Source organism: Myotis myotis, unplaced genomic scaffold, assembly GCF_014108235.1.
Source record: "Myotis myotis isolate mMyoMyo1 unplaced genomic scaffold, mMyoMyo1.p scaffold_m19_p_9, whole genome shotgun sequence".
NCBI lineage: Eukaryota > Metazoa > Chordata > Mammalia > Chiroptera > Vespertilionidae > Myotis > Myotis myotis.
In genome coordinates, this window is record NW_023416401.1 from 83,339,499 (window position 1) to 83,353,343 (window position 13,845).

General features: G+C 52.5%; 1 protein-coding gene across 5 annotated transcripts in view; it reads right to left on the bottom strand.

The window, feature by feature from the left end:
• Positions 1–2,582: 2,582 nt before the first annotated feature.
• Positions 2,583–13,845, bottom strand: part of NFATC2 (nuclear factor of activated T cells 2) — a 149,340-nt gene continuing 138,077 nt past the window's right edge. For 4 of the 5 annotated variants that reach the window (XM_036322458.1, XM_036322457.1, XM_036322454.1 and 1 more), the window contains exon 10: positions 2,583–5,361. In XM_036322458.1, the coding sequence (XP_036178351.1) occupies positions 5,306–5,361 (56 nt within the window). In that variant the 3' untranslated portion in view covers positions 2,583–5,305. Of the gene's footprint in view, positions 5,362–12,651; positions 12,740–13,845 lie in introns of all 5 variants that reach the window. The other variant, XM_036322456.1, reaches the window with a different exon arrangement.

A 13,845-nucleotide genomic window follows, 5' to 3' on the forward strand; every position in this document is an offset into this window, starting at 1 on the left:
GGCTGGCCATCAGGGGCAGTCTGCTCACCAGGAAGCTCCCTGGAAACCGGTCTGGACCCTTTAGGTGCAGGTTCTGGAGCTCTTTGGAGCATCTGGTTGACTTGGTGCCCTGAAGGGAAGAAGTGGGAGCCAGCTGGTCCCTGTCACCAGAGGGCATTTCAAGGTCGGTGCTTCCAGCTGCAGCACCTATGCATGGCCCTGGATGTGCGTGGGGCCCCGCCCATATGGTGATGCTGGCTGCAGACCCTGGGAGGAGGCTTGGAAAATCCCCAAGGAGGCATTCCAAGAGCAGGGGTGAGTGGTCCCTGAGGCAGGGGCCTGGGGCGGGCACCTGCTTGCCTGGGGCTTACGGGTCGCACTGAGAGTGGCATGAAGGCTGAACAATATTGTTAAGACTTAAATAGCAACAACTTCCAAACCTCTTAGGTGCTGTCACTATAAGGTGAGAGCAGAGGGCGTAGTTGTTGTAAGCCAGCTGGAAAGTTCTAGTATTTGTAATATCTAATTGTAACATTCTGTTTGTGGGTTGATGATAAAGGGTACCCCTTTTTTTTTAACTTGGAATTTTGTAAGATGTTTAAGCAGAGATCTGCTTTTGCGTTCTGAGTGGCCAGCTCAGCCCCGTTGGCTGCAAATGCTCTGGGACCCCCTATGAGGTGTGAAGTGAATGGTTAGACGTTATAAACCTAACTTATCTGGGGGCTCCTTCTAGAGGCCTAGGGACGCTGGTGATGATCAGGGACAAGGGAATCTGACAAATGCAGGTGACCGCACGGCTCCACGGTGTCGGGCAGGTGGCTTCTGTGCCCCAGTGGGAGGCGTGAAGTGAATGGTTCCCCCTCAGAGGGCTGAGATGAAGAGTAAACATATGCACGGTGTGTGTACCCCAAAAAGGCTCCCTGCTATGTGAACTCAACACAGAAAGGGGATTCTTGAGCAGCCTGTCTCTACAGAGAAAGAGACTCCAAAGTAGCCGGTGCTTTCAACTCTTTTATTGCTAAATTATCATGATACAAGCCGTATAAAAATACTTTACAGATAGCAAAAATAAACTACATTAAACTGGAGATTAAAAACGTCTTGCATAGGAATGTGATGTATTCAAACTCCTTTAACAGTCGATGTTCAAAACCTTAGCCCCCAGCAGCACCGGTTGGAGAGACGTGGATCGCGAGGAAGTCAGGCGGACATTCTCAGCCCTCTCTCCCCGCGGAGGGCCGCGGCGGCCACTGGGGTAAGTGAGGTTCTGCCCATGTGTTCAGGATGCTAAGCTCGGCCACCCACAGCCAGTCAGAATGCTGGAAGCACCTCCTCTCCTGGAAGCAGCATCATTTGCATCCAGTCCATGCAAACCCTGAAGAGGCAGGTGTTTATTCTCCTCGGGCAACAGCTGCATCAGGCAGTGTTCGACCTTTCCCCCGGCACCCAGCACCCGGCACCCAGCACCCCGGCTCCGCCTTGGGAGGGACTTGCTCAGGGAGCACCTCTAGCTCACCAGCACCAGAGAAGTTTGCTTTTGAACAAACTAAGTTAAGACAGTGATGTTGGCTATAACTCGGGGACTCGGGAAAGCTGGGGGGATGGGTGCCTGCCATCCCAGCTTCCCTTTTGCTTACGTATTTAGCTGGGATGCAGGAGAACACGCGCATTGGCCGGTGGGGCTCCGTGGGCCTGAATGCCCCAAGTCTCAAGCTTGGAAGACACCAGGTCAAGGTGTGTTGGGTACCTGCTAGAGTGCTGCCCTTCCAAGAATATAAGTTCAGGAACGTTTATCGCCCTGCTTGCCAAGAATGTCACCACCCCCTGCTTCGTGTAAACACGAAGCGAGTAGTTGTTAACCGGACCCCTGACACTCTTCCCATTTTGAACAATAGAAAGCACTTGGGAAGTGTCTTTTGACATGAAAACAAACAAATTCTGCCTCGCTTTCGTCCAGAGTGACAATCAGAACACATTGGCTTCCGATCTGTCTCAGTGGGGCAGCTGCCACCTCGGCCGAGGCTGATGTAAGCAGGAAAAGCACTCCAGCGCTTCCCAGCTCTTAGGAGGAGCCAGGCACGTCATCAGAGGCCGTGTCCTCTGCATCGTGTGTGTGTGTGGGGTCATCTACCGGGATTCAGTCAGCTCTGTAAACATTAGCCTGCACTTGGCATTCTGTGAACACGGGTGCTTCCGGAATCTCCTTACAACACAGGCAGGTGTTTGATACCATCTACTTCCTGGGGGAATCTAAACACTTTACAATACAGTTCCCCTCGCTGACAAGATCGAGGCTCAGAGCTGGAGTCAGGCAGCGTGGGTCTCAAGCAAGACAGGTGGTTCCTTCTGCCACAAAGCCACTCCCCCTTTCTCCGGAGATGCTTCTGCCTGGGAGACAGGCAGCTAACAGGCTCTGAGGTGGGGTTTTGTCTTATTTCCTGGAATGATTAACACCTTTTCAAGAATACATCATTTCTCTTAGGGGGGAAAAATCAACATAGATGTTAAAAGATACACTGGAAAAAGACTTCTGACCATTTATAAATATTCTTCTAATTCCAACCGGGGTGCACTATGTTGAGGACAGATAAAAAGCATAAAAATACAGATAAGAAAATAAAATTTAATGACATACTAATTTGGATCGCTATTATATATTATCAAGCAGCAGTATTTTTGTACAACGCGGGAAGACTGGCAAACTTTGGAGATAGACTACATTCAGCAACACGGTAGGTCTCTGCTAGAAGTGCTACCTGTCGCACTGACCTTGAAAGTAGCAAGTGCAAACGTCCACCTCACCGAGGTCCTTCTAACACATGGGCAACACACACCCCTTCACCACTTAGACGTCCCTGCTTTCTCCTTCTCTTAGAGGACGCGGCGGCCTCTTCCCACCCTGAAAGTAGTTCGTGAGCAATTACTCTTGGCAAAATTTCCTCCGGCATCTGTTAACTGACAAAACTTTCTCCATAGCTGTCGGCTCCTAATAGCATGTTTGCTTGCCTATTTATGTCTCAAAACGAACGCCCTTGCTTCTCTTTCCTTTGCTGTCTGGGATCGTTGTTTTATGGAAATGCTTCCTATAATATCCAGCTAAGATGTCTTAGAAAAAGAGAGTTTGTGTGTGTATAACACACACACACACACACACACACACACACACACGTGTACATACAGGGGTCTGAACTCACAGGAGGCCCTTGCCACTAACATGGTTAGAAGATGGATGGAAAACGCATTAGTCCTTTTTCACCCCATGCTCAGGGAAGCCGGGCGACTTTGCTACAATAGCAGGAAGGCACTTGGGTAAGACATTCAGGTAACTGAGGAAAGGCCAAATTTCCTCATGTGCAAAAGAAGTGGCTCCCGGCCAGGTCCGCGAGAGCATGTCACTCGCCGCACACTCGAACTCTTCCCGGTGAAGTCAGCGTTGCTGGCGAGAAAGGTCTTTGGGTAGAGCTGCTTGTGGAAGGATCTCTATTAGGAAGAATTCTGCATCCCCGAAGCTTTGCAGCAGCGGTCGCCTTCTTACTGGCATTCTGTCTGTTTCAAAGGATTTTTGCTAAACTTTGTGCTTGGGTGGGTGGAGGCGTGGGCCTCTGCCCTTGGGGTCAAAGGTTATCTTGAGCAAAAGGTGATAGACAGGAGGGTGCAAAGGCCCAACCTGGGCATTCTGTCCTCTTTCTGGGGCACCAAACACACCGGGCCATGGTCACCAAGTCCTGCACTCCGGGCCCGGCTCCCAGGGAGGTGTGACCTCTGGGGAACCTCGATGAGAAAGCCAGCACTGAGAAAACCCACAGGGGACCCTCACCTGCCGTGATCCCCTCTACCTAGCGGACTTGATCGGAAATCTCTGGAGCACAGCCTCTCGCAGAGTGCCAGGCATACACTCACTGTCGGTTACTAGGGAAGCCACTGAGTGGCTGAGAACGAACCCCCGGCGCGTCCTGGGGTGTCTGCAGGAAATGCAAACAAAATACATCTTTGTGATAAAAACTCACCTGCTAAGAACTTTGAGAGTTTTGTTGGCAAAATTGCACCAAAGGAGGGAGGTGCTGGAGGACCCTGGATGTGCTCAGGGGAGAGAAACGAGAGGGCGGGGCCATGCATACCTAAGGGTGCACCGTGGGTGGGCCAGCCCTACTCAGATGAGTCCTGTGCTGGAGGAGGCAGCTGTGCAGAAAGGTCTTTGGGGCTGAGTGGGGCTTTCAATAGGTTCAGGTCAAAATAACCAATGACCTTCAGGGCCAAATCCTGAGCTTGCGTGTCCCACTTGGAGTCTAGGCCAGAAAGAGGGAATTCGGCCCTTTCCCCCTGCTATGGGGAGCCCACTCACTCAGGCCTGCCAACTGCCTCTTTTCACAACCGCTTCACAAAAATACCTGTGCTTTTTTTTGTGGGGGGGAAGGGGGAGTTGCTTTAGCCCTGTGCCATTCCTCCTGAAAATGCAATGCACATGCGTGGGTTCTCTTAACGCCTTGATGGGAAAGCACTCTGGCTGTTAGGAAGAAAGCAAGTAGGGTCATTGCAGAGCCGTTAGGTTGTGGCTGCAACCAGGGCACTCACTCTGCAGCTGGGGTCACCTTCTCCAGTCCGGGGCGCGCTGCAAGGGCGGGGGCTGCTGGCCAGGGCGGCGCCACCTCCAGCCACCTCGGCCAGCCTTATGAAGCAGGGAAAACGCATACATGTCATAACTTAACTCCAAGAAGTTCTAACGGGGGATCTTGTCGGGGCCAGGCAGTTTTGCTTCGGATGAGAATTTAAGAATACGTGTTAGCCGTGGCCCCGCTGTGGCACGCCCGGGCGGCCCTAAGGACGACGGGCTGGCCTCTGTTTCTCCAGCCTGTGAGCTGGACGCTTGGGCCACATTCCTTTGCCTGTTCCGTTTGGGAACTCCTCTCTTCCGGAAGGTGCGGAGCTGGGAAATGAGTCGAGGACGGGGGTTTAACCTCAGGGCTGCGCCTTCCATCCCCCACCAGCCGTGCCGTGAGCTCGTCACCCGCTCTCAGGTGCGGTCCGGCGTGCTGTCTTGATCAGAATTTGGTTTTGGTCAGCAGGCACTTCAGGTTTGGACGGGACACCATTAAAGTCCACCGAGATGCTCTTTGGGATTTAAGACAAAAAAATAAAAAAATCAAAAGGCAGAGCGTCCTCGCTGTGTTTCCGGAGAGAGGTGGCGAGCTCCTGGATGAGTCGGCTGCCTGCCAGGAGGAGTGCTGCCCGCGTGGGACTCCGGGCGGGCGGGACCCTCAGGAAGACGGGAGGGGCGTGGAGGGCTCCGAGGGGACAGGTACGGAAGGTGTCTTGCTAATGGCTTCTTCTACGTCTGATTTCTGGTGGGAGGTCCTGAAAACTCCTTCCTGATGATTTCGTTAACTACAACAGAAAAGAGAGAGAGTAGGGGCGAGTGAGAGGCACCAAAACACAGGTCAGATTCACTTTCTAGAGCCAAAGACAGTCGGCTTTTTTTTTCCCCCCAAAACACATTTTTGTTCTCTGCAATAATAGATTTGACAGTTTTTAACATACGAAATGCCTTCCTATGGATTTGTTGGGGAAAATTGTCTAAATGGTAACTTTAGAAAAATCATGGCAGAAATGGAGTTGGTCCTTGTGGCAGGTTTTCAGTAAGTTTCTCTTCTTCTGTCTTTTATCTTTTTAAAAATATTTTTATTGATTTCAGAGAGGAAGGGAGAGGGAGAGAGCGATAGAAACATTAATAATGAGAGAGAATCACTGACCGGCTGCCTCCTGCATGCCTCACACTTGGGATCAAGCCTGCAACCTGGGCATGTGCCCTGACTGGGGATCGAACCGTGACCTCCTGGTTCATAGGCTAATGCTCCACTGAGCCTTGTCCATAGCCTAGCCTCCCTCTGTTTATTTAATGCGCTGTAGACTCTCTATTGCACACCAAACTCCTTCCATTATCACAACATCCAGGAAATACCTACATGACTGAAACACAGTTCCTTGACCCACAGCATGTACAGCCCCCAAAAGAGGCCTGTAAAAGGACAGTGGGGGGAACACCACAGACAGACTGGCCACCAATGTACACATCATCTCTTTCAGCACAACCAGGAACCCGCCCCACATGGCGAGGCTTATCAAGTAGAAGGTGGCCTCTTCCCCCAGGACACAGCACCAGCTCTCCTCTCGCGTTTGGGCCACTTATCGAGGACGCTACTTCCTGGAATCAAGGCAGTGAGGTCTTAGAAGAGTGGGCCTTGTGAAAAGCTTCCTTTTGCATTCTTAGAAAGAAGACCCTGCCACCAATGCGGCCCAACAGGGTATGCGCCTGCCCTAGGGGTGTGCGCCTGCCCTAGGGTTGTGCACACCTTCGGGTGGGCAGTTGAGCGGTCCCATCACGGGTACATGAACCTCCCTCTCCTTGTTCTGACACTGAGTCCTTCCCATAGCCGCCTCCTTTCTTCTCATCTCAGCCTCACCCACAGTTAGAGATGGAAAACTGGAAGTAAGGGCTCACTGTGGAGATTTGCTCAAAGTCTCTCCCTGTTCAAGTTGGGTCCTCCTAGGTCCAGGGATGAGCCTGCAACACCCGAAATAGGAGGAGAGCGATGTACACTGCTTGAGAGCTGGACAAGTCCAGCGTGACTCAGCTCCCTCACAAAACTGGCTGCCGTGTGGCTTGACCTTTCTGTGCCTCGGTTTTCTCATCTGTAAAGTGGGGATCATAGCAGTGTGTGCCCTTTGGGGTGGATGTGAGGCGCGATGGACATACAAACTCCTTGCATCGGCCTGGTGAAGGGGGTTCTGTCGCCGGTGGCTGCGATGGTTAGCGATACCCCTGCACTTTGTGGGGGGCGCTGGGCTCAATGCTTTCTTTTGCACCAGCAACCAGTCCGGCACGGCTCGCTGTTCTGCAGAGGGATGCCGAGAGCACATGCGAGGCGAGAGTCCAGGCTCCAGAGCCTGCTGACCAGGGTTAGAGTCTTGCCTCTGCCACTCCCTGTTTGCTGAACCCTGCCCAAGTTATGGAAGTACTTTGTGCCTCAGTTTCCCCATCTGTAAACTTTATATAAAAATGTTACCTTCCTCTGAGGGTTGTTGAGGAGCTTGAGATGATACAAGTGACAGTTACCACAGTGGCCAGTGTCTAGCAGGTATTGGTTTGTAGAGTAATATATGTATGTGATATATATGTACATATTTGAATATGATCCATGTATGTTCATGCATGCAAATGTACGTTAGAATAACATCCATTTCCAGTGTGGAAAGGGGTCCATGAGTGGGAACTCAGAGGATGAATGGACAGATTCAGCTAACCAGCATTAATTGGGCACCTACTATGTGCCAGGTACCAGGGGAATTCTGGGAGCCCTACACCAGGCACCAATGGCGAATGGCTGCCCCAGCCCTGCCCCTCGAGAGCCCTGAGGGGCCTGGTGAGCCAGGGCCTTTGTGAGGCCTCATGAAAGCCTGGTGCCAGGGGGCAGGGGGTCAGCACAGCTTCAGCGAAGCTTTTCAAAGCCCGGATTCTGAAGGGCTTCCTGTTTTCTCAACCTAGGAAAAGAGAGGAGTCGATCCTCAGTGGGAACTTTCCACCGCCTTGGCTTCTAAAAATAGCCGGTGGGCAGAGCCGCTGGTATCAGGGCGCTCAGCAAGGGCCGGTTCCCTGGTCAGAACCCGGGGCTGGGGGGGCGGGGGGAGGCCAGGGCAGGGGGTGGACACAAGCCGCTTTCCCTCCTGCTGGCTGCGAGCGACTCAGGTAGAAGCCCAGTTGCCTCTGGAACATGCAGGAGCCGGTGCACGCACTTCTATGGCCCGCCCTCGGGGGCAGGAGGTGGCCGGGCAGTGAGGCCCACGCAAACCCCACGCAACCTCCCGGGACAGGAACCCGCTCTTCCTGAAACCTCAGAGCTTGCTCCCCTGGCTGTGCATGGGAGAAAGTTCTAGTGCACAAGTGCTAGCTGGTGGTAGCCACGACCCTGCAGACGCATCAGTCTGGAGACTAGGGCTCCGAGAGCTGAGAGGGTCCGTGCGTGACCACTTCAGACTTCCCGACTCAGTCTCCTGCCTGTGGGAGCTCCCGCCTTCGCAGACCCAGGTGTCCCGGCTCAAGGAAGAGAGACAGGGAGCTGCCACTGCCCTTTGCCTCCGTTCCATGGTGTCCAGCTGGTATCCCTCCCTTTGTCTCTCCCACCTTTTGTCCTTGGGGAGACCGAGAGTCCCCCCCGCTCAGCCCTGCTGTCCCCTCATTCTCGCATCCTTAGTCTCACTCCCTTGCTCTGAACCCCTCCATGCACTTAAGGCCTCCCTTCTAGAACCCTGCTCTGAGCATGGCCTCCCCCTGCTTCCCTGCAGGCCCTGGGACCTGGCCCTGCTGCCCTCCCCCGACTGCATGCCAACCAGACCAGCTTTCCGGGCCCTGCGCCCCACCGTGCCCAACTCGTGCCCCAGAGCCTCTGCTTTTCCTCCTCACTTCATTCACGGCTCCGCCTGGATGGTCTCTTCTGGGAGGCTGCCCTGGTGGCGATGCGCAGTGCCCCTCCCCATGGTGGGGTCCCCTCGTCTCCTCTATTTATCAGTTCCTGGGAATTCTCTGGTGCTTTGTTAATGTTCTTGCCCCCACCCCATGTACCTAGCTCTGTAACAGTCCCTGGGTACATAGGAAGTGCTCACTAACATGTATTGAGGAATGAGAATAGTGACGCTTAGACAGGGGTTACATAGCCTCAGGTCACACTGGCCTTTGCCCCCAGGTCTGACTCTGAGGACTAAGCCCTGAACCCCTTTTCTATGCCGTTGCCATCAGCATTTCATCCATTCAATAAGTGTTTTGAGCATCTATCCTATGCCAACCTCTCCTCCCACTTCTTCCCAAATTGGCCACGTGCAGTTCTACAACTAGCCCCTCTCCTTGTTCAAATCCTAGCTTCCCTCCTGCCCATCCCTACAGGCCATCACATCCCTACCAGGGGGCCCTCACTCCCTCCAGAAGCAAGCACAGTTGACCCGTGAACAACACGGGGGTTAGCACCGACCCCCTGGGCAGGTGGAAAATCCACATAGAACTTTTGATTCTCCCCCAAATTAACTACCAATAGCCTACTGTTGATCAAAGCCTTACTGAAAAACACAGTCAACACAATTTGTAAGCTGTATGTATTATATACTCTATTCTTACAATAAACTAAGCTAGAGAGAAAAAATATGAAGAAAATCATAAGGAAGAGAAAATACGTTTATAGTATTTATTGAAAAGAATCCATGGATAAGTGGATCCACGGAGTTCAAACCCATGCTGTTCAAGGATCAACTGTTTTGCTCGCCTCTTCTCTGCAGGTTATTGGAGTCACCTGTGTCCTCACTGTACCATGGACTGCACCATACACACAGCAGGTGCCTAATGCATGTATCTTAGCCCACCACAAGGACCCCATACCAGCAGCCTAGGTCACTTGGTTTAGGGAAGCTGATTTTCCTTTGTTATCTGATTGACAAATTGGTTGCCTGTCTATGACTTGTCTAAAGCATTTTCTCTACAAAAGAATAGAAACCATTCACATTTATTGAGGGTGAACTGTGTGTCAGGCACTGTTCTAAGGGCTAAGTTATTTCTCACACCAAACCTAGTCATAGAATATGGATGGGGAAACAGAGACAGGCAGTCCTCTGCCATAGCAGGTGAGGGGATCAGGACCGGAACCCAGGACCCATTTCACAAACAGGGACACTAGATGGCGGGTGGTACAGAAACCGTGCTATTAAGCTCAGTAATCTCACCCTTCTTATGGGGCCCTGGAGTCCTCAGTGGCTTCTGTGTGAGTCAACAGCAGAGAAAGCCATGAGCCGAGTGGTTAAGGTGGTCACTGAGTATCACTTTCTCAGAACAGAATTGAGGCCAGTGGTGCTAGGTCTGCCACAAGCACCCCTGACCTTCTGTCACCGTAGAGGCACTGTGATGAAAACACCGATGAGGAACACGTCTACAACCTCAGGGTGATCACTAAGCCTGACTCTTAAGGCCAAAGCCAGAAAGGAAAAGATGGACAGATGTAAGTACATAAAAGTTATTCACTTTTCTCTTCAAAATTCCAAATGTTTTCAGTGGGTGACAAAAAGTCATTCATATATAAAGAGGTATTACAAATCAACAAGAAACTAGAATTCTTCTAATATATGGCTGTAGACATGAGAATATCTGAGGGGTCACTAAAGTTTTCCTGTAAAGGGCCGGATAGAAACATTTTAAGGGGTGATATACCCCCTTAATCCCTCAGCTCTGTGGTTGGAGCATGAAAACAACCCTAGCCATAGACAGTATGTGAGCAAATAGGCATAGCTGTGTGCCAATAAAACTTTATTTACCAAAACAGGCCGGGAGCCGGATTTGGCCTGCGATGTAGTTTAATGACCCCTTAGTGTATACCAATGGCAAAAAAGAAATGGAAAACCCAGTGTTTTCTTCACCTACTTTTTGGGGGTGGCAATGTGGGGAAGCCAATGCCCCTTCCTGGTATTGTGCATCAAGCAATTCCGGGGCAACTTAGGGTTAAATTTCTAAAAACAGAATTGGTTTCTGTGAGCATCCCACTCTGCCCCGGGGAATATTCTGGTTCGCTTGGAGGCCCAGACAGATGCATGCCGACTGCCTTCCAGCTGAGCCGAAGTGCTCACACATCAGCTTGCAGGCAATGGCTGCGCAGGGCCGCATACAGAAAACCACACACACGTACTCTCAGGTACAACTGAAGAGGTTTTCAAGGGTAATTTTGACTCTAGGCCTTTTCCCCTTAACTGCTGACTTTGGAACTTAATCCCCTGAGAAAAAAGCAACAGGAAGGGAGTGGACAGACCCCATCCTGCTTCTCTCCCAAACCTCAAGCATGTTTTCTGAACTCTGGTTAGACCACGTGAGTGCCCACAAGAGCCTGGGGCCAGCCGCAAGGGCCGTGGCCAGAAAGACACTCGAGCTTGAGCGGGAATCGAGGCGGCTGCACGCTCTGGGCCAAATCGAAGAGGCCAAGGCCTGCCCACTGCCCTTCTCCAGCAGCACCCGGCCGGATTCAGTCTCGAGACCCACGAGTGGGGCAAGATGAGAGGGCGGGACAAAACACAGGAAGTGCCCTCCGGGTGCTTCTGCCCCTCGCTCCATCTGCACCTGGGGAAAGCTGCTCTGAAGGTCAAGAGCCAGCTCCAGGCCCTTGTCCCCCATGAGCAGGTGGAGAGGGGCCCTGTGTCTTCCCTGCAACTTTGGTTTCACAAGTGAAATGATCTGTGTTTTCCCAGCATCTCTGCTGCTCTGGGAACATGGCTTTCCGGAGGGGCTAGACCTTTGAGGCTCAGTGACAAGGACAAAACCCCTTGGTGAGCCTGCAGCCCAGGGCTGTGGTGGGGTCTGAGGAGCTCCTACTGGTGATCCCCTCTGAGGCCAAGTCCCCGGCCCCTGCGGGTCAGAAGCATTGCCAAGTTCTAACCAGGGCGGGGAGGACCATGTCCCCAGGGGTTACCCTCTCAGCACTGCTGTTGCAGCTGCCTCTCTGTCATCCTGACTCCTTGGGTGTGAAGTCCTCAGGGAGCCTGCACCTGGTGGGGGCCCAGCAGTGGGCACTGGTGGTGGTACTGCTTCCTCTGCCTGTGGACAGTCTTGGTAGTCGCGGCTGAGAATGTGCCCCTCCTGACTCAGGGTTCACGCTGCCCGTGGGAGGTGGCATCGAAGCGGCACCACCCTCTGGGGAGCAGGGTCATCTGAGGGTTGTTCTGTGTTTTCATTGGGCCACTGGCATGAGGACTTCAGGGTCTGTCCTGTGAGCTATGAACCACTTTCACGGACCAAGGCACCGTTCAAAAGCCACAGCCCATTGGCAACTGGGAGGGGTCAGGAGGCACGGGAACCCCAGTGCTGAGGCTGGCTGGCTCCCGGTGCACGCTTCCCGGGTGCTGGGCACCGCGGCTGGTCTGATCAGAATGGGCCAGGATGACATCCAGCAGGAAGCTGAGGCACAGAGAGGGAACGCAACCTCCTCACTGTCCCACGTGGACGCGCCCACAGAGCCCCCCGCCACCTGCGTTATAAAGTGTCAGCTGCCAGGCGCCCTGTGCAGGCCCAGAACCCGAAGCCGATCGAGGTGGATCTACAGCTTGAAGCTCAATGAGGGGCTGTGCTGAGCTCAGTGGGGACACCCAGCGGCCAGTTAAGCTGATGAGATCAAGACGGGAGGCGGCCCAAGCGTGGCGAGAGAGTAGTTGCCTGGGTTTTCTTATCGACCTGCCCTCCCTCTTTTCCCAGCGCAGAACGCCCCACCGCTGACCGAGAGCCTGCCTAACTGCATACACCAAGCAACGTAGACGAAACCCAAAAAGAGGTGGCAAAGTACAGGAGCAGAATTTTCAGATGGGAGCATGACAAGGCTGCAGTCCCCCGGAAGGGTGCTGGGGCCCCTGGGAGAGCATGCAAATCCCCAGCGCCCCATCCCCCTCCTTCCCGCCCCAACCTGGAGCTCCAGCCTCACAGACCCAGAGCATCCCCGGGGTGTCCCCCAGGGGGCCCCCTTACGAAGTGGCGGGGGTCCGGCCCTTAAAAGAGCAGGAAATGGTGTCTGTGAGGATGGACTTCAGGTTGTCAAGTTTTCTTTTATTCAAGTTAAGGAAACACACAGCTGGAAAACAAAAGGAGAGGCAGAAGATATAAATTACCTTTAACTTTGATTTCTCGGATCAAAGATCACAGTCATTCTGTTTCATAATATGTTTTGTATCCAGCTAAGGGGTGTGTCTATCAGCTCTGAAAGAGATTTGCAAAACCATTTTTGAGAAGAAGATAAAACGTCATCTTCGACCTCTACTATGCTTGCAACCCATGCTCATATCAGCCATTTAATGAGTATCTCATGAAAATCAGGGCCACGTGGGACCCAGGACAGAACGGAACCCTCTGCCCAAATCCGGTGTCATCTTAACATGGGTGCCAGAATTAACCCCAAACCAGGGCGACCGTCACGGACATGAGGGACTTTGTGGAAAGAAGTGGGGAGACAGGAGTGCAGCCGCAGATTGTGGCGACGTTTTGGTCTGATGGTTTAAGCGAGACAAAGCAACCGTGCTGCTGCTTATGCCATGGAGCTTCAAACCATGGCCAGCGAGTGCGATGCGATTTTAGAAGCTAGCTCTGCTGCAAAGAACATCAATTTCATGAGGGATCGACTCCCATGCAATCCTCCTTCAGGCTTTCATAGGTGCTAAAGTGGACCCCTGTTTTGTTCTTAGTGGTGATACAACCTCAGTGGGCATGCAAATTCCTAAGAATTCAGATTTTCTTCCTGTTGCTTTGGTCAGCAATTTTTTTAAAAAGTGACTTATTTTTATCGCCCCGCCCAATCAGAGCACCGAAGGCCCTTAAAAAGGAGCAGTCGACTTTACAAACCATTCCATTATGTCACATTTTCATTTGAAAACCACAATAAACTGCCCTCTTTAGCTGTGTAACGCCTACAGCTTTCCAAACGTGTATTCGCTCCAGCCCCTTTCAATGGCCAAAGGACATGGCCAGGGTCCGTTTTGACTCCCTGGTTGAGAAACAGTTTGAGATGCACTTCCCCCGGGGAGTGACCCAGCCGTTGCTAGATGCCTGTTCACTAGCGTTATGAGCTAAACCCAGGTGCTCTCTCAAGGAGAGGCACTCGGTGAGATTTGAAGCTCCCCTGTGAGCATGGCGCACTCAGCTCTTTTCTGCATGGAGAGAGACCTGAACTCCCAGATGCTGGGCTCCCATAGGTTTGTTCGGGGTTCATCACAGGCGGCTGCAGCCCAGGACAAAATAACCATCTTCCTGCCCGCCCTTCTCCGTAGCTGCTATAAACACAGTTTGGACCGGGCATCTCAGGCCGTCTC